At 37.0% G+C, this 20281-nt stretch overlaps 1 protein-coding gene across 7 annotated transcripts in view; it reads right to left on the bottom strand.

Moving 5' to 3' along the window:
- Nucleotides 1-816: 816 nt before the first annotated feature.
- The window catches only part of TPP2 (tripeptidyl peptidase 2), an 83456-nt gene continuing 63991 nt past the window's right edge, over nt 817-20281 (bottom strand). For 2 of the 7 annotated variants that reach the window (XM_031655651.1, XM_031655652.1), the window contains 6 exons: nt 16230-16326; nt 15034-15164; nt 12224-12349; nt 5466-5673; nt 3529-3648; nt 817-1729 (listed from right to left, as the gene is read on the bottom strand). In XM_031655651.1, the coding sequence (XP_031511511.1) occupies nt 1640-1729; nt 3529-3648; nt 5466-5673; nt 12224-12349; nt 15034-15164; nt 16230-16326 (772 nt within the window). In that variant the 3' untranslated portion in view covers nt 817-1639. Of the gene's footprint in view, nt 1730-3528; nt 3649-5465; nt 5674-12223; nt 12350-15022; nt 15165-16229; nt 16327-20281 lie in introns of those variants that run through there. The other 5 variants (XR_004178555.1, XR_004178556.1, XM_021929745.2 and 2 more) reach the window with 3 other exon arrangements.

Below are 20281 nucleotides of genomic sequence, written 5' to 3'. Positions count from 1 at the left end.
AACAGGAGCTAACATGGCAGCTTTGTATAACTGCCTCCAGTTACAGGAGTCATAAATGAATAGGCATGGCTCTGTTTCAATACAACTTTATTTACAAAAACAGGCAGCAGTCCAGTTTGGGTTAAAGGGCCAAACGTTACTGATTCCTGCTGTATGTAGTACTTACCTGAAATAGCAAAACCTGGGTTGTAAAGCAAGGTCTGTAATTTAATTTCCGACAGGTGATCAGCAGTATAACCTTGGGAAGTCATCCTACCTTTACTGAGCTTCTCCATTCTCTTACTGGACTAGACCTATACAAATGGGGACCTGTATGTCTGTGCAGGTGACAGTCTGAGTGTGTGAGAGAGAACATGCATGTAGCTGTTCATGGATGGACTTCAGACCCTACATAGCCCAGAAGTTGTAAACAATATGCTTATACATGTATTTAGGCTCTAACACTTTCATGAGATACAGCAAAAACAGGAATGACTAGATAGGATTACTGGTAGGCCTTTTGCAGCAGTAAATTTTAAGAGAACAAGATAAAAAAAATACATACACACAATTTGCCATTAGATAAGGGATCATAAACTTAATAATACTTGTGTCTGTTTATTTGGTGGAGGAATGACGAGAGATGCACATGCAGTAGCCAAAGATAAAAATAATAAAAAAGTTAATCACACAAGAATTGGAAATATATTCAAATAATTGTAAGCCTATAAGAAACACTGTAAAATAGATTACCTTATGTTTAATTTTTTGTCTATGTATTTAATGTATTGTTACAACCCCAAATTTTATTTATGAAAAATTAAGACCAACTTTAAGAAGCTTCAATATTCACTTTTATTATTTATAAAAAAAAAAAATTAAGGTACCAGAGTGCATATGGTGTACTGTGATCTTGGTTTTGCAAATTTATTCACGTGTTTTACATTATTTCAATTTTAATAAACATATCATATGTGTATCTTTACAATACCTGATAAAGATTCAGCTGTCTGGCACTTACACATGTATTCATAGAGTTCATTCTGATGCTCTGAACTTCTAGAGGATGTGAAAATGACTTGCCTATAATTACCCCAAGATGAAGCAATTGCCACTCATTTGTGCTGGTTCTATTTTTTCCCCTTAACTCAATGTAAACATTTGCCAAAAAGAAAAAAAAAAAATCTGGAAATGAAGTTCTGTTAATTTTTAGTCCAATAAATAATTTTAGCTACGCTTAATGTAGCTTTTTTAAGGCCTTCATACAATTGAAAAAAATTAAAGTTGAGCATGTTAAAACCCTGTTCATTTATAAAATAAAAAATAGAACTTTACAGGTTTGCAGTTAAAAGTTACCCTCCAAAACCTATCATGCATGTCATAAGCTGCAACCCAACTCGAAGTCCTCTGTGCTGGCAGGCAGGGCACATCCCTGTGCCAGCAATGTGAGGCATTAAGAAAACATCATGATGTCAGAGGTCTAGATTTACATGTATTAAGCCACACGTCAGTGAATTCTCTGATAAATACACGTCATTTTAATAATCAGTATTGGATAGTGGATGAAAACATGCATTAGACTAAAAATGCCACAAATTTGTTTTTATATCCATTCACTATAAAACTTCCTTTTTTAAAATTTAAAGTCTTGTTTCCTATTTTAGAATACGCAATAATCGGGAGGATACATGATGGGGAGCCAGTTTTCAGTAAAAGATGCACAATGGGTCCATCCAAGTAACTTCATCAGCTACAACAAAATACAATAATATATTATTATAAAGGAAGTGACAGATTTTTAAGCTCAGTATTTAGAATAAATTCTGTATTAAATATTTAGTAACAGTAAGGTAGTAGCATACAGAATCTTCCTTGCACCAACTGTCACACACCCACTGATCTTTCTTCCCACCAACCAACTTTTCCTACCAACCAACCTATTCTTCTCATCATTATCTCTACCAACTGTCCTTTTCCCTCTTTCCTATTAACCTGTCTTCCCTTCTTCCTTCCAACTTACTTGGTCCTTTCCTTCCTACCAACCTAACTTCCTTTCATTCATTTTTTTCTGAGTAACTATCATGTCAAACACTGGGAAAACAGCATGGAACAAATTCACCTCCTACTTTCAGGAAAAACAAATAATAAGCAAATTAATAAATGAATAAACAAGTAGTAAGATATTTATCAGGTGTACAGTAGACATAATATTTGATACAATATAAACTAACTGGGGAGTTAGATGGTTAAGAAAGAATCTCTATGGAGGTGACACTTAAGTGGGGTTTGAATGACAAGAAGAAATTTGTGTGAAAATCTGGGAAAGACTTTCCATCTAGCCGGAGTAGTGAGTGCTGAGGTCCTTTGGTGGGAAAAGGTGTGGCTGTTTCTGCTAAGCAGAGATGCTGGTGTGGCAGAAGCAGAGTTTATATGGGCAAGTGTGATATGAAATAAGTCTGGAGAGGTAGGTAGGGGCCTTATGGACCACAGGGGAGAGTTTGGATTTTATTCCAAATGTGATGGAGATTCAACAGCAGGTGTCAAAAGACATCTTTTCCAGCTGCTGTGTGGAGAATAGGCAGCGGGAGCGGGGCAGAGTGGAGGGCACACAAGTTAAGAAACACTCCCTGATGTGAACGTCGGCAGGGATCACCGGCTTTACAAACCTAAGTGCTCACGGATCCGATTCCACATGATGAGAACCACATTAGACATATCAACACCTGGCTCCAGAAAGAGTTCTCTTAATCTAGTCAAAGATCTGGAGGAGCTCATTTAAAATGTCCTGCAATTTGGACTGACTGGTGAAGGTAAACAAAAAGCTCTAAGAGTAAATATGAATATATCTTACTCTAATTATCACACATTTTCAGAGGAACCTACTGGTCAGTTTTACATCCAAAGCGTACCTTACATATAAAGTATAATTAACCTGGACTTGCCCTTTAGCTGAATCTGCTACCACCAAACTCCCCTGCCTTAACGTATCCTTTAGGCATAAACCAATTACGCATGTACAAAGACGAGGTCAGACTAAACTGACTTCTGTAGAATTCAGCTAGTTTTTTTTACTTGACAACTAACTTGTGCAGAAAGTTCAACTACAGAATTTCTCTGCACATAATATGATACATGGTAAAATAATTTTAAAAATGCCTACCATCTCAAATGAAGAATAAAATCAAATATAAACTCCAGAAGTTCAACCATTTTAGAGTTGAGGCAACGTGCATTTAAAAGGAATTGTTTCCTTCATAAAGAAAAACTGGCTTCTACTTTTACAAAATTCAAAATGCATTTGCCCTTGCTGAAAACATTTGAGGCTAGTATCAGTTTTTCGGATAGCAGTGAAAAGTGTTTTTAAAATTTAAACAGCTTATTGACTGTCTCTCATGTATTTATTCTATAGTTCACATTATGCTAATTAGTGTAATAACTGGTCACAATAAAACCATGATTTCTATATCACAATCCTAATCCTTTCTAGTTATCTTGTCACTATGCAATATCAAAGTGATGCTTAACAGTGACATTTTAAGTATCACTTACTTGAATACAATTTTTCCAGTTTTCTTTTGTTGGTTTTTCTTCCACAAGTTTAGTTGCAAATTTAAGGCCTCTCCCATACATTTTATTTACTAATGCATGTTTATATGCAAATGTCAAAACCTACAATGTAAAACATGATAAAGCTTGTTTATAAAATAATTTACATTTTAAGGCATTAGTTTTAACAATAAAATTAAGGCTTTAACAGAAGTGTAGCTTTTGAAATGAGTATGGTATATCGAGTACATTTTTAAACACTTGTAAAAAGATAATTAGTGTCTTCAAAAGAGCTGAGTATTCCACAGAATGAACCATGTTTTTTAGGAAGAAAACTAATACGAGAAATTATTAGCTGTGGAAATCCACTTAAAAATACCTTTTCATGCATAAGAAACCAGAGCTAACATAAATAATTACAAAGATGCAAATCAGGATAGAAATACAAAATGCAGAGTCAGTATAAACTGCCAAAATTCCAAATGAGGATAGAAGTCAAAAAACAAGTATTAGATTATATAAGCATGGATTCTTTGGTACAAGTTTTTATCTGTAATTACTGCATCTGTCAAATATACTTATAATCATTTATATATATTTTTGGTCTCTACTTTGGAATGTGGAGAATGTACTCAAAGAAAATCCTATGACACTGATTTGTATTCTAAAGTATTTAACAATCGTTGCCATAAACACAGTAAACAGGTAATAGAATGCATGACCCCTAATATAGTAGTAGTATTGCAAAAATAGAATGATCTAAAACAATTTTATTATGATGTTCATCAAGTGTTTGTCAATCTCTGTTAGATTCCTCAAAGACAAAAACCAGGTTCTTATTCATCTTTATGCTTCCAGTGGTAAGCAGTGTTTGGCACATAGCAGGCCTTCAATAACTGTTCCCTTGTTTGTTCGCAGTAACAGCAAATATTGTTGGGGACACTGCATGTACTTGACACTCACTCACCACAGCCTAAGGCAGGTCATGCAGATAAGAAACTAAGGTATCACAATTTAGTAAGTTGCCTAAGGTCACATACAAAAGTGGTAGAGACAGGAGCCAAACTCAAGGGGTTTAATTTCAGATTCAAATTCCTGACCTCTGCTGCAATACTGGCTCTTTTAGTTTCCCAAATATAACTGAGTACCTTCTATAAATGCACAACCGTACTGTGCTGGAAAAATCTGAAGCATATAAGAATTTTCTTCCCACTTCCAGGGTCCTTTACTGCAAATTACCAGTTAATTCTGAGAACACGCATCTGTCTACTAAAACAAAACGATGGTCTGTGATAAGTGAAGGGAATCCTACTGACTCCATTTACTTTATTTTCTTTATTTTCACAGGAAAAGAAGATTAATGACTTGTATAATCTCTATTGCAAGAATTATAGTAGAGACCTAAAAGAAATTAACAATGTTTTTGTAACCAAAATCCAAAAAAGTTCATCAACAATGCTTTTCCGAATTGGGTTTTAAAACTGATTAGCTACAAATCAAGATGATAATTATTTAGAAGTTCAAGAGTTTTGAGGAAAATAAGTAACATCTAAACTAACCAGTATGCCCCCTCAACCTGCCCCCAATCTCCTACCACCAACAAATTAGCATATAAATAGAGAAGGGTAGGCCTGAAGGCATTTTCTAGAAGACTTTCTTAATTTAGCTACATACATAACTGGTTTAACTAAAAGCCTACTACATATATTCTCAAACTTTTTAAAATTATCATGGTTTAACAGCCAGTTTGCAGGCCCATAAAATAATGTTTTTTTAAAAAAGGTGAGACAAACACGAAGTACTATGCTAAACATGTCATATTCAGAGCCCAGCTTAACTCTTTCCATTTACCTCCTTCCTCTTGTAACCAGCAATGCGGCACAGAGAGGTCTGTGAAGTAACCCCGAGAACTTTGCCAAAACAAGAAGCAGAAAGGTTACCTTATTGTCAAAAAGATCAGTCCATTTAGTAGTTTCCCAAAATGTTTCTGCCAGAGAATCCAAAGGACTTTCTCCTTCTTCCTCCTTTCCTTCTGCATCAGTGGAAATGGCTCCATCTTGAGCCTGGGTGTGAAGAAGATGGTCTGCCAGGGCACAACCTTTCCTACAAAGGGCATCTACGAGGGTGGATTTCTGTTTGTCCATGTCACTGTACAGCAAATTAAAAAATATTTCAGATATCAGTAAACTGTCTTTAAAAGTAAATTCTTATCTGAACTTAAATTCATGTATTCTTTTGCTTAAGATTTATAATGCAGAAATACTGTATATCCAGGTACATATGCTTGTATTATACATCAAATAAGATGCCTTATTAATAAACATCAAATGAGCTACTATATTACACAGATAGATTAAACGAGTTAGGGTAGCTGCACCTTGTTGAAACAGAATGCCAGAAGCAACAGAGTTGAAAGGTTAATCACTATTCTAAATTCTTTTAGCTATATAACTCTTAATGAGGTCAATGTCTTCTGAGTTTTCAGATTTCTTATAGACAGCAATCATTACATATTTGTCTATGTGTATACACAGAGGTCATGTCTTAAAACTTTCAGTTCATGACTAGGACAACCAAATATAATGCTTTACTCTGAATGTGCCAGCAACTGTCTCAGCATTTTAACACGTTAATTCATTCACATTTAAGCCATTCTGAGTAAGAGAGACTATTAATTACTGCCACGTTGCAAAGGAGGAAACTCAGGCCCAAAGAGACTATGCTATTTGTTCAAGGTCCTCCACTTAGGAAGTGGCAGATCCAGGATTCTAAGCTTAGCAGTAGAAATCTGTAATCTGTGCTCTTAATCACTATGGCACACTGCCTTGATCCAGGGCAGGCATCTTTGTTTTCTTCAATGCATTCCAAGTGCCTAGGATAATGCCCGGCACAGAATGGAAACTCAATAAATCATTGCTGAATGAAATACAACCACCACCTACACTCCAGGGGAAAGTGTTAGTCTCTGGAATGTATGCTTATTTGAGGCATTCTGTCCAACTCATGTCAGATACACGTCAAAAAAATGTGGAAAATGATGATGAGGCACTTAGCTGTGGAACAAACTAACGGCTAAGAGTGACTCTGAAAGACTCAGAGTGAAATGTGTAGCATGCGAAACCTGCCGGGACTATACCATCAATAAGGATCCGCAGTAGGAAAGGCAGCCATCAGCCCAAAAACCTGACAGCTCAAGGGCTCACCCACATTAATCTGTGCACCAAAGAGTCCTGTTAATCTAAGAGGCTGCATGGCAGGGAACATGAATGCTAAGTACCACGGAAAATGCTGTTGCTGAAACATTGCCGGAGACTGGGGTATTCTCAGAGGTTCAAAGCCCATTTGATCTGGTACCTTGAAAGTGAGCAGGGAGGCAACGTGGATAGTAGAGCTGCTGAGAAATTCCTTCAGACTGGCAGAGTTCATCAAAGAGGACAATTACCAACCCCAATACATTTGCAATGTAAATGAAACTATGCCTAAAAGATCCCTCAGTGCCTCTCAGCACAGCATTTCAAAGCTTTAAGAACCAACTTTCACTCCCTTTTTGTGGAGATGTTTCTGGGTACTGCTTGTACACATTGGAATTAAGAAGAAAAGGATTTACAAGTAGACTTTTGGGGCTTCCAAGCTGTGGGGCATCTGCATGGCTTGTCATCGCCTGACCCACCCTCCTTCCCCTCCTCCACTCTTAGATGCCAAGTGCCATCCTTAAATGTCTTCTCAGCAGTCCTTTGTTTATGCCTTCCAACAACCCAAGGTGTCAGGCACAACTACTATCCTGATTTTGTGAAGCAGAAAAGGGGCTTGGAACAGCAATGGGTTGACAAGGCAGGTTTCCACACCCAGGCCAATGCTTGTAGAAGATCGATCAGGGTGGTGGGTAAAAGTTAGAGGGAAAGATGGAAACCTTCTTGGAAGGCCGGGGGGTTTTGCAAAAGCTTTGAAAGAGGATTTGGTTGAAGGCAGCCAAATTCTCTTGTCTGGAGCCTGAGAACAAAGGGCAGATAACAATGGAATGTAAAGAAACTTATCAGATAAATTTGTTTACTTCTGTCTCCAAAAACCAACCTTTGATCATTCACTCTACTTGGGGGTCAACAATGTTTATTACCCACAGATTGTGTTTGCTCCAAGCTTTTGTCATTAAATCTGTGCTAAATAAATGTGAACATCGCTGGCTTAGGGGGACTGCTATCTCTCTTCGGCCCCTAGTGCTGGCAGACCCCTAGCCCGCTCTTTCACTGGATACCTGTGCCTGAGTACTCCTTTCCTTTCATCCGTCACTCAGTCAGAGTCTGCAGGACAGACTTGGCAGGTGGTGCCCCGTGTGAGGAACGCTGCAATGGATCACAATGGAACCCTCAAAGATGAAGGTGAAGAGACTGCGCAGTCAGTAAGTCACTGGTGCCCGCTTGGGATTTCGAGGGACTTGTTCAGGCTAGGGTTTCATCGTGGGGCAACAGTTATCAGCTCAACAGCAACAGTATATAAAACTATTGAAACAGCTGCTTAAAGCTAGTGGAGCCTCGTTTTCACAGGCTCAATTAAGGGACCTAATGCAAACTGTTGTTTCCCATAACCCATGGTTCCTGGAAGAAGGTACGCTAGACATAGAGCTCTGGGAACAAGTCGGGAGAAATCCTAAACATCATGCACAAGGGCAACAGGTCCCAGTAACATCTCTAAGGTTACAGGCCTTAGTTAGGGCTGCTTTGGTCCCACTATACACAGAAGAGCCTACAAAGGGAAGGGAGGAGGAGCCATCATCTACCTTACCACCTCCTCCTTCTCCCTCAGCCCCGCTGTTACAGGGCAAAAATAACAAAGACAGAATGGAGGTTTTGCCTGAGCTCCCTCCTCCAATAAATTGGAGAAAAGACAAGGAATATGCTATAGCTATGGGACCCTGTCTTAGGCAAGTGGCATTAGAAGGGGAGCTCTTGGCCTGCCTGGTAATGCAAAATCGACAAGGCAATTAGGTGTATGAACCGTTAGTTTTAATGCTTAAAAAGACATAAGGAAAAGCATAAAAAAACAAAAACAAAAACAAAAAAACAGAGCTGCTAGCCCATTTACAAGAGGGTTGAGGTCACTCTGCAGATCTCTAATAATGTTATTAGAGATCCACTGTTACTCCTCCCCTATCCCTGACGAGGTTCTCTCAAAATCTTATTTGGGTAGAACAGTGACCTTTAAAGGGAGAGAAATTACAAACAGCCCATGAATCAGCTGAGGAACAATTAAAAGCCAGCCACATACAACCGTCAAACAGCACTTGGAATTCGCCTATTTCTGTCATTCCCAGAAAGTCTGGCAAATGGAGACTTTTGCATGACTTATGGGCTATCAATGCTAATTTGCAAGCTATGAGGCCCCTTCAACAGGGCCTCCCTTCCCCAGCGGCAATTCCTATAGATTGGCCTATAGTCTTATTGACTTTATTGACTTAAAAGACTGCTTTTATACTATTCCCCTTGCAGAACAGGACAGAGAAAAATTTGTGTTTACAATAGCAGTTATCAATAGAGGCCAGCTCGCCAATTTCATTGGAAAGTACTTCCTCAAGGAATATTGTGTCAGTATCAGGTAAATCAGGCTTTGCTCCCCAGTAGAAAAGACTTGCCTAATTGCAAGATTATTAATTTTATGGATGATATTTTACTAGCAGCTCCAACAGAGCCAGTACTTTTAAGTTTATATGCCTCTGTCGTAAAGAATACACAGTTAAGAGGTTTAATCATAGCACTTGAAAAAGTACAATTGTCTTCTCCTTGGAAATATCTTGGAAACATTCTAACTTACCGGTCAGTAAGACCTTAAAAAGTTAAATTAAATACTAACAACTTACACACCTTAAATGATTATCAGAAATTACTAGGCGATATTAACTGGCTTCGCTCCACCTTGCGCATAACTACTGATACATTACAAAACCTGCTTTCTATCCTAAAGGGCAATACAGCCCTAGACTCTCCCAGGTATTTAACTCCTGCAGCAAAAAGGGAAATTGAGGAAATACAGCATGCTATTTTTCAGAGGCAACTGGATTGCACAGACCCACAATATTCAATATTCAGTTCAATTGTTTGTTTTTCCTACTAAGCATTCCCCAACAGGATTAAATAGGACAGATGTCCCCAGGGCTATGCTTCCTAAAATGGGTTTTTTGCTCACACACCGGAACTAAAACTCTATCTCCCTATATCCAACTAGTTGGTAAAGTCTATTTAGGCTGCAGATGATGCCATCAGTTGCTAGGTTATGACCTTGATGTCATCAGAATTCCTTTAAGTAAAAAGCAATTCGAGGTAGTCTTGCCCTTATCTCTAGACCTGCAAATAGTACTCTCTGATTATACAGGCCATATAGAGCATGCCCTTCCTGCTGATAAACTACTTCAGTTCTTATCTTGTACTCCTATAGTTATGCCTACAAAAGTGGTTCACCCTCACCATACCTAATGCTTTAATGCTTTTTACTGACGGCTCTGGTAAAAAATGGGAAGATGGCTATTTGGTGGAGACTGCGCAATTCCCTCATTCGTTCTGGATTTAATAACACTCAGAGAGCTGAGGTTAGAGCCTTAATATTGGCCCTGGAGACCTTTTCTGCTCAGCCTATCAATATTGTTAGTGACTCTGTTTACTCTAGTTTATTGCAAAACCTTGAAACAGCCCTCATTAAGTCCACTCTTGAGCCCACCCTGTGTGTAGTTTTTCTTTGATCTCAGCAATTGGTGGATCAACGTACACATCCTAGTTTTATTACACACATTCGGGCCCACAGCTCACTGCCTGGCCCCCTAGCTTATGGCAATGATCAAGCAGACCTGCAGATTATGATGTCACTGCTTGACCAAGCCACCCATTCGCATCAACGTTTCCACCAAAATTGGAGAAAATTATCTAACCAATTTCAACTTACCCAAAGACTAAACACATTATCCTGCAATGCCCAAACTGCCAGCTCACAGGCACGTCTGCTCCTTTAACAGGTGTTAACCCTAAAGAACTAGATCCTAATCGTCTATGGCAAACTGATGTTACACACGTCCCTAAATTCGGAAAACTAAGATATGTACATGTATCTGTTGATACCAATTCTCACCTAATCAGCACACATGCTCTTCCTGGAAAGTCTGCCTAATATGTTATTAAACATCTTCTTTTAACTTTTGCATTTATGGAGTGGCCCACAAAAATTAAAACTGATAATGGTCCAGCTTATGCCAGCTCAACATTTCAGCAATTTTGTCACATGTGGAACATCCAATATTCCACAGGCATCCCTTACAACCCCCAAGGACAGGCCATAGTAGAACGTGTCCAATCTGCCCTTAAAAATACGCTCAGAAAACAACAACAACAACAACAACAAAGGAATATGAGTAAGGACCCTGCAACACCACTGGCACAAGCCTTATTTACCCTTACTTTGTAAATCTAAATGATAAATTTCAATCAGCTATAGAAAAGCACTTTGCTAAAACCTCTCAAGACATTAAACCCTGCAGTTTTATGGAAAGATATAAACAGTAATGTATGGTGTGGTTCAAATGAATTGTTAACGTTGGGAAGAAGATATGCTTGTGTTCACACCCCCTCAGGTCCTCTCTGGATTCCAGCATGAGGCATCAAACCATACCATAGCATGGCTAGGACCCAATCTGGTACCAGAAATGAATAAAATGACCCTGCAGGACCCATAGCCCTGGATGATGCGGCTTCTTCAGACGACACAAGCCCCGGACATTACCTGGGGGATGCTGAAGAAGAAAACTCAGGAGGCTAAGCGAATCCTGCTCTAGACATAGATGTCATTCACTCCAGATAATCTGTTCCTTGCTATACCTTCTGCTGTACACTGCAACTCTCATAGGGTATTAAACCTTTGTATTCTCTCACTCTGCCTGCAACCCGTACCTGCTACCTCTACTGGGCTCATCTCTTAGATTTGCCTTTCTTCTGCCCTGTTACCTGGGCAGACACCACCTTCCCAGGCTCTAATAATGTAACTGCTTGGCAGGAAGGGGTTAATACACCCCCAGTGGGGTTCCTTAGTAACAGCACACATTGGACTGAGGTGCCAAGAAAAACTACACGTCACTCCTTGATTGGAAAAGCATGTTACTGATTATACTCATGTTTGTCTTATATTATTTACTAATTCTAGGAATGCAAAGCTGGAATACAAGCAGTAATCACTATGCCAGACAAACTGGTTACTGCACACATCTGTACTCTTCAATCAACAAAACCTGATGCAAAAAACAGAAAAGGGGGAGATGTAGGACACCAGTCAGGGTGGTGGGTTAAAGTTAGAGGGAAAGATGCAAACCTTCTTGGAAGGTTGGGAGGTCTCACAAAAGCTTCGAAAGAGGATTTGACTGAAGGCAGCTAAATTCTCTTATCTGGAGCCAGAGAGCAAAGGGCAGATAACAAGGGAATGTAAAGGAACTTATCTAGATAACTTTGTTTACTCCTGTCTCCAAAAACCAACCTTTGATCATTTGCATGCAGGACTGCTCTCTGCTCGGGGGGTCGACAATGTTTATTACCCACAAATTGTGTTTGCTCCACGCCTTTGTCATTAAATCTCTACTAAATAAACGTGAGCATCACTGGCTTAGGGGGACTACTAACTCTCTTCGGCCCCTAGTGCTGGCAGTCCCCTAGCCCGCTCTTTCACTGGATACCTGTGTCTGAGTACTCCTTTCATCCGTCGCTCGGCCAGAGTCTGCAGGGCAGACTCGGCAAATGCTGCCTGATGGATCCTGGCTGCCCAGAGAAGGGCTGGAATGATGCAGAAATCAGAAGGCAACCTGGAGGTGACATAGGTAATCTGCATTTGTCAGACCTGGGTTAAATTAGCCGTAAGAGCCCTTTCTATTTTAGCATCCTCTGATCATGTACTCTGAATGCTACATATCTAGAGTATTCCTTTCCTCTCCTTAGGTTGTGTACTGACTGGCTGAGATTGAATACCTTTTTAATACATGAGGCTTTTTCCACTCAGGAGAAAGTCAGCTTTTCTTTCTACAGGTTTTTACAATTTGAAATATTTATTAAAAAATACTTGTATTTCATTATCTCTTAATAATTTCCTATCTGGCAATTTCATCTTCTATATTAGATGGTAAGTTTCCTAAAAGTAGAGACTATTTTGTTCATTTTTTAAGTCCCAGTCAGTGATGCCTTACATGAAGTATTTGCTCAATAAATACCTTGAAATCAAATTAACAAAAAGTTAGTATCATTTTTAAGATTAGAAAATGGCATTTTATAATATTTGATGTTAGTGATTTAAGAAAAAGCAATTTTGCATGGAAATGAGAAATTAATGCTTAAGTTGGCTGCTACTTGCCCACAGATGACATCTGTAAGAAATGTTAAGTATTTCCTGATAGCATCTTGTAAAATATTTCAACTCTGAAAATTGTCTTCTGTCCAAACACAACCTGGCCAGAGTCTATTTCAGTCAGGCCAAAGCAAAGGCCTGGAGAGAAATTCTTTAATTACAAGGATAGACAAGTTGACCCAGTGTTGCTAAAAACTTAAAGCAGCTCCACTCTCAGCATTATTACAAAGTTTTATGGCTTCTTTCTAGTTTTATCCCGGCTTATTTCCAATAGCCATGACAGTCAGTGTCTAGTAATCTCCAAAGAGTAGAAATTAAAAAAAAAAAAAAAAAAAAAAAACGAGATTAAAAACAGTGATTAAAAAAGACCAATAACAAAATAAAACTAATTTTGTATTAGTTTATGGCTCACTGTAATCCGAGATTGAGTTTCCTCTGTGGATCGTAAAATTGAGAAAACCATATGTGTTATTTCATGTAATATCTGAGTTTGAGAAAATCATATTATTTTCACAAAGTATAAAAAATAACAAAAGCTAGAAAGTATATGGGATAGTTAATGGCAGGGGCTGCAGAGAGCTCAAGGAAGACTCAAAATGGGCCATTCTTTTTTAGCAACTGGTTATCACTGGTGATCTGCAGAAGACAGTTTTAAAGTGACCAAGGCCAGCCTCCTCTTATAATAAGATGAACAATGATCACCCTGAGACAGAAAGGAACACAATGAGGATGTGTGGGAGGCAGATGATGCTCCTTTTTCTGTGAGATAATAATGAGTTATGTTAACCTTCTCAAGAAGGCAGTAAGAATATACAGAGAAAAGAAAGGGCATGGGCTGTGGAGGCAGACCCTGATTTGACTATGTGCTTTCCAACATCCTAGCAGTGGCAACTGGGCCAAGTCATCTAACCCCTCTGAACTTCAGTTTTCTCTTCCTTAAAAGGGGGATACAAAGGCCTCTGCCTTTCATGTTGTTTGGAAGACTAAATTTAAATAAAACAATGTATTTAAAATGCCCTCAATAGTCCCTTGTATATAATCGGCACTTAATAAATGGCGGCTGTATTTTCTATTATTAACAACAACAACAAAATGGCAATGGTTTGAGACTATTCTTTTGAAAAATATGAAAAGGTATTAACAGTGGCCAAAGAACTAATTTTAAATACATCCTATCCCACTTGCAAATTATTGCTTGTAAGATTCGTAAGATCCTATAGTGTCAATATAAATGATATAATGGAAAGAATTCTAGCAGTTTAGAATCCAACTATTTTATGTAGAAAAAAATACTAAAACTGATAAAATTTTTAAGGAAAATTTAGTATTTTCAGGCAGCCTGAATAGTTTTGGTTAATTAGTTATAATAACCACAAAAGAATCAGGATATTTCTACTAGTTAACGATCTTGTTATGTTGAAAATGAACCAAAGTGATAAACAAGTAACTGACATTGGAAGAGCTACCATGAGGTGATGGTTTAAGAGTTCATGGAAGGGTGAAAATGACCAAATGGTAGCTTGGTTCAGAGTCACTGGACCATTATATCAACATATGGAAATCACACTCCTGCATGGAAGGAACCATACCAACCACTCATAAACCCAGGGAAGCTTCTCTATTTACACACAGCATTAGGTTTTCTAAAGGCAAAACTCTAAATTCTTTCCTTCTATTCTCCCTAAGTAATACTATAAAGCCAGTTTCATAAAAGTTGCCAGATAGTTTTACCTAATTTTATTTTTTATCATTTATTTCACTACAAACCAAATATTGGGTTTTTCATGTTATTGGACAATAAACATTTTAAAAATTAATTTTACAGTGTTAATTTTTGTCTTCCTGATATGGTCCAATTCACATAAACCCTCTCAAGTGGTTGGACTGCTTGATCACAGACACTCATATCTCTCCACCTTGACAGTACTTAATAGCAGAGAAGGCAAATTACTTTTCTTGGGCTTTTAAAAAGATTGGACAAAATTATTTTAAAATTTCTAAGGAGAGAGTATCCAAATAGTGATAATTCCCATTATAAGGATATAACAAACATCAGAAAAGCAATATTCTCTATATTATTAGTCCCTACTTTTAAAACAAGTTAACTAAGAAATGAGATGCAAGAAAGATTATTTACTGGTTAGGTACTTTTTTATAGTAGCTGCATCAGGCCTGGGATCAGTCTTCATCGCAATATAAACTGCTAGGGCTGTTTGATCTATATGAGAAATAACAGCATTTGCCGCGTCAACAATTTCATTAAGTCTTTTCATTCGTTCCTGGAGATGAAAAAAGAAGTAATAAAAAATAGGTACATCAATCAGCATATGAAAGAAATTACACTTCTGCTGTCTCAACCATGAGAGCTACAACTGCAATGTGAGTAAACTACATAATTGAACCCAGGGGGCTCCATGCTCTCTCCTAATGTAATTTTTCTAATTGCTGATATCTATAAAACTTGAGCTCAGATGTATAATAAAAATACCTTATTTACATTCCCTGCTGGAGTACAATGGTAAAAGTAAGCAAAATATAAACTTCATAAAAATGTAAAGTTTTCTTTTTTTTTTTTTTTTAACAAAGGTAACTCCTTTTCTGTATTTCTTAAGATTCTAGAAATGTGATTGGCTATTGTTGTTACTCTAGTTGCACACTACCTGAAAACAGGGAGGAAAAAAAAAAAAAAAGCCCTAGCTGATGAAACCAGTTCTTTCTGGTCCATCATCAAAAACACAAAGATGACAGTAAACATTATAATCAACAGTCTAACTGTGATTACCATGATGTTCCCAACAATTTGCCTCTTTCTTGTTAAAGTCTTTTAAGAAATCTCCTTTAAACACCCTTTGGTTCACTCTGAACCCTTGATGATTTTTATCTTGATTAGGACAGCACTTTTCCACTGCTTTGATGACTAATGAGAACTGGTTCATCTCATCACAGGCTAGAACTACAGCCAACTCTCATAAATGGGAATCATTAACAAAGTTAATGCAAAGTAGGAATTCTTTCAGCGAAGGTGTTCAGATTTCCACCTGGCCAGGATTACTACCTTCTGCCCCTTACCCTTTAGGTTAAGGTAATGAAAACAGTCCTTAGGGTATCTTCTCTATTACTAATCTCACTGACCAAGCATGAGCAAGAATCCTAAACTAAACTCAGAGTAGTGGCTAGGTCTTATCATAACCTTCATGAAAACAGCTTAATACAACATTCAATTTGAGAAAACATGTTTTAGTTAGCAAGAACAAAAGAGAAAGATAATAATGCACTTTTCCTCAAAACACAAACCTTATCTAATTACAAACAAAATAAGATGTATTAGAATGAACATGTCTAACCTTTTCAGCATCCAATTGATGAAGTCGAGCAACGTACAGAGGAAGATAATTAGGATATGTTTCTTTCAATTCGTTATAAATGTCACTAGAATCCAGCCTAAGTATGTAAGAAGGAGATAAATATTTACTTTTTCTTTTAAAAAGAGTATTTCTGTCTTCTCTATTATTTAACATTACTTGGAAGTTTAAGCCAATAAAATAAGACATTAATCTGAAATGTATAGTCATTGACAAGGATTATCATTATTGGCAGGTAGTATAAATGGTTAACTAGAAAACAAAATAAATCAAACTGGGCTGGGTGCAGTGGCTCACAAGGTCAAGAGATCAAGACCATCCTGGCCAACATGGTGAAACTCCATCTCTACTAAAAACACAAAAATTAGCTGGGAGTGGTGGCACACGCCAGGAGAATCACTTGAACCTGGGAGGCGGAGGTTGCGGTGAGCTGAGATTGAGCCACTGCACTCCAGCTTGGTGACAGAGTGAGATTCCATCTCAAAGAAAACAAAAACAAAAAATAAAATAAATAAAAACTGAAAATTATTTCAATTAAGAGTTCAATAAGATATCCAAATAAAAATATGCATCAATAGCTTTCTTACATACCAGCTATTATATTTATTTAAAAGGAAGAAAAGCACATTCACAAATAGCTAGAAAGATGAAAAGATTTAAAAATGTCTAAGATCTATTAAACTCTTCTGAAAATTCTAAAAAAAATAAAAATTTAAACTTTTCTGAAAATTCTAAAGTCTTGAATGAATACAGTTATTCTACATTCCCTGATGCAGAGGCTGAATAACATTCTCAATTCTACCTGATTATATGTATCAGCATAAAAACAAATTAACATACAAATGGTAAGTAACTAGCACCAGAAGTGGGTAACTTACATTAAAGTCACTTACTATATTAACAAAACTCCATAGTAGCATAAAAATAAGGTTGACTGGGATTTTGATACTCTAACTAACTTTCTATGAAAATAAATTTAACTTGTAGACAACAAAATTTACACTAATTCTTAGTAAAAAAAAAATTAAGTCCTGTTTTTCTCTTTTCCCTAACAATTATACAAGGGCAAAATCAACACTTTCATTTTACATGTTAAAACTACTGCACCTTAATTATAAATTTTTTTTTTTTCCAAAAACCGTTCTAAGGTTTTTTAAGTTTTGTAAGGGAATGGTAATAATTTTTTGCTGTTTTCTTCTAAAACACCTATTAGGTAAACCTTTTCAATTTTTTCTCCACACAATTTTCCCATTTTAAGTGTAAATTTCAATGTTTTCCAGCACAGTAACAGATATATGCAACTATCACAACAGTCAACTTTAAAATATTTTTCATCAATACAAAAAGAAATTGCCATACCCTTTAGCTATCAGATCTCCCCAGCCTCCCCAGCACTAAGCAACCACTAATCTACTTTCTGTCTCTATAGAAAATTTCCTCATTCCGGACATTTAATATGAATAGAATCATATTAATACAAGGTCTTTTGTGACTGGCTACTACCACTTAACATACTATTTTCAAGGTTCATTCATGTTGGAGCCTGTATTAATCCTATTCATGGCTGAAGAGGAGTCCCCTGTATGGATACATCACATTTTGTTTGTCCATTCATCAGCTGATGGATATTCCACCTTTTGGCCATTATGAATAATGCTGCTATAAACTGTCATGAACATGTTTTTGTGTGAATATAGGTTTTTATTTTCCTTAGGTATATACCTGGGAGTGGAACTGCTGGGCCATATGGAAACTAAGCTTAATCATTTGAAGAGCAGTCAGATTGCTTTCCAAAAAGTCTGCATCATTTTTGTATTCTTTACCATCAATGTCTGAGGATTCTGCCTTGTCCACATACTTGCCAAAACTCATCATCTGACTTTGTGATTCTAGCCATCCTAGTGTGAAGTTCTATTTCATTGTGATTTTTATGTGCGTTTCCCTGAAGACTACTGATTTTGAGCATCTTTTCATGCACTTACTGGTCATTGGTATATCTTTATAGAAATATCTATTCAGATTCTTCACCCATTTAAAAAATTGGGCCATTTGCCTTTGTATTACGAAATTGTAGGAATTACTTTTGTATTCTGGGGGCTGGGTGTGGAGGTGGCTCATGCCTGTAACCCCAACACTATGGGAAGCTGAAGCAGGAGGATTACTTGAGGCCAGGAGTTCGACTAGCTTGGGCCACACAGTGAGATTCCATCCCTTAAAAAAATTAGCTGGGCGTGGTGGCGTGCACTTGTAGTCCTAGCTATTTGGGAGGCTGAAGTGGGAAGATCCCTTGAGCCCAGGGGTTCAAGGCTGCAGTGAGTTATGATCGTGCCACTGCAGTCCAGCCTGGGTGGCAGAGTGAGAGAGACCCTGCCTCAAAATATTAAAAAAAAAAAGGTCAGCATTCTTTACATATTCTGCATACAAGCTCCTTAAAAATATATAACTTGCAAATAGGCCTTTTTTTGCACTTTCTTGATGCTATGCTTTGAAGCACAAAAGCTTTTAATCTTGATTAAGTCCAAATTATCTATTTTTTTCTTATGTTACTTATGCTTTTGGTATCTTTAAAAATTGTTTGCCAAATGTAAGGTCATGAAAGTTTACCACTATGTCCTCATTGAGGAGTTTTATAGTTTCAGCTCTCTGATACATTTTGAGTTAACTTGTATACATGATGTGAGGCAAGGGTCCAACTTCATTCTTTTCACATATGGCTATCCAATCCCAGCATCCTTTGCTGAAAATACTATCCTTTCCTCATTAAATGGTCTTTGCATCAGCACCCTTGCCAAAAATAAAAATCAGCTGACCATAGACACATGGTTTTATTTCTGGACTCTTAATTCTATTCCATTAATCTATATATGTCTTACCCTTGTGCCAGTATAACACTGTCTTGTTTACTGTTGCTTTGTATTTAAGTTTTGGAATCAGGAAGTGTGAGCCCAACTTTGTTCTTAATTTTCAAGATTGTTTGGCTATTCTGAGTCTCAGGGAATCACATATGACTTTTAGAATCAGCTTGTTAATTTCTATAAGAAGTCTTCAAGGATTCTGATGGGAATTCAACTGAATCGTTCGATCAATATGAAGAGTAGTGTAATGATATTAAGTCTACTAGTCCACAGACATGGAATACCTTTTCCATTTACTCAGGTCTTTTAAATTTCTTTCAACAATGTTTTATAGTTTTGATGTGTAATTCTTACATCTCTTTTGCTAAACATATTCCGACACATTTTATTTTTTTCAATGTTATTGTAAATGGGATTCTCTTAATTTGCTGTTAACTTTAAATTATTGATATATTTGGACTTAGGTCTTTGATTTGATTTTTTGTTTTTGACGTATCCTATGTCTTTTTTTGTTCCACTGTTCCTCCTTCACAGCTTTCTTTTGTATTAAGTGAATATTTTTAAATGAACATTTAAATTTATTTAATGATTTTTTTCAGTTTATTTTTAGTTTTCCTTAGTGGTTGCTCTAAGGCTTACCATATACATCTTAACTTATAAGAATCAGCTTCAGATTTTTCCTAGCTTAATTTCAGTGAGATATAGAAATGTTATCCATTTATAGCTCTACTCCCCTCTCCTTCCTTGTGTAGTAGTATTCTATCTGTTGTATCTATTACTGTTATACACCAATCGTTATAATAATTACTTTACTATCTGCAGTCATTTCTTTAGCCCAATACAGTTTTGCTCCTTTGTGCTATCAGTAAATATATATTACAGACTATTACGTTTAAATATTACATAGGCCTAATGTATACACAACATTCATAGAAGAGCTTTTTAAATTAGTTAACAGGAAAAAAAGGAGAACTTCATGCTTTTATAATTCCATAATAATTAACTTTACCAGCATTTCTTTCCCCACTCTCACCGATGTAGATTCAAATTACTGCCTGAGATCACCTGCTTTCAGGTTGAAGAACCTCTTTTAGTACTTCTTATAAGGTGGGTTTGCTAGCAACAAATTCTCCGGTTTACCTGGGAGTTTTTTATTTCATTTTCATTTTTAAAGGATAG

The sequence above is a fragment of the Papio anubis genome, chromosome 15, assembly GCF_008728515.1.
Source record: "Papio anubis isolate 15944 chromosome 15, Panubis1.0, whole genome shotgun sequence".
Taxonomy (NCBI): Eukaryota; Metazoa; Chordata; class Mammalia; order Primates; family Cercopithecidae; genus Papio; species Papio anubis.
This window is presented reverse-complemented; position numbering and strand designations above follow the sequence as displayed.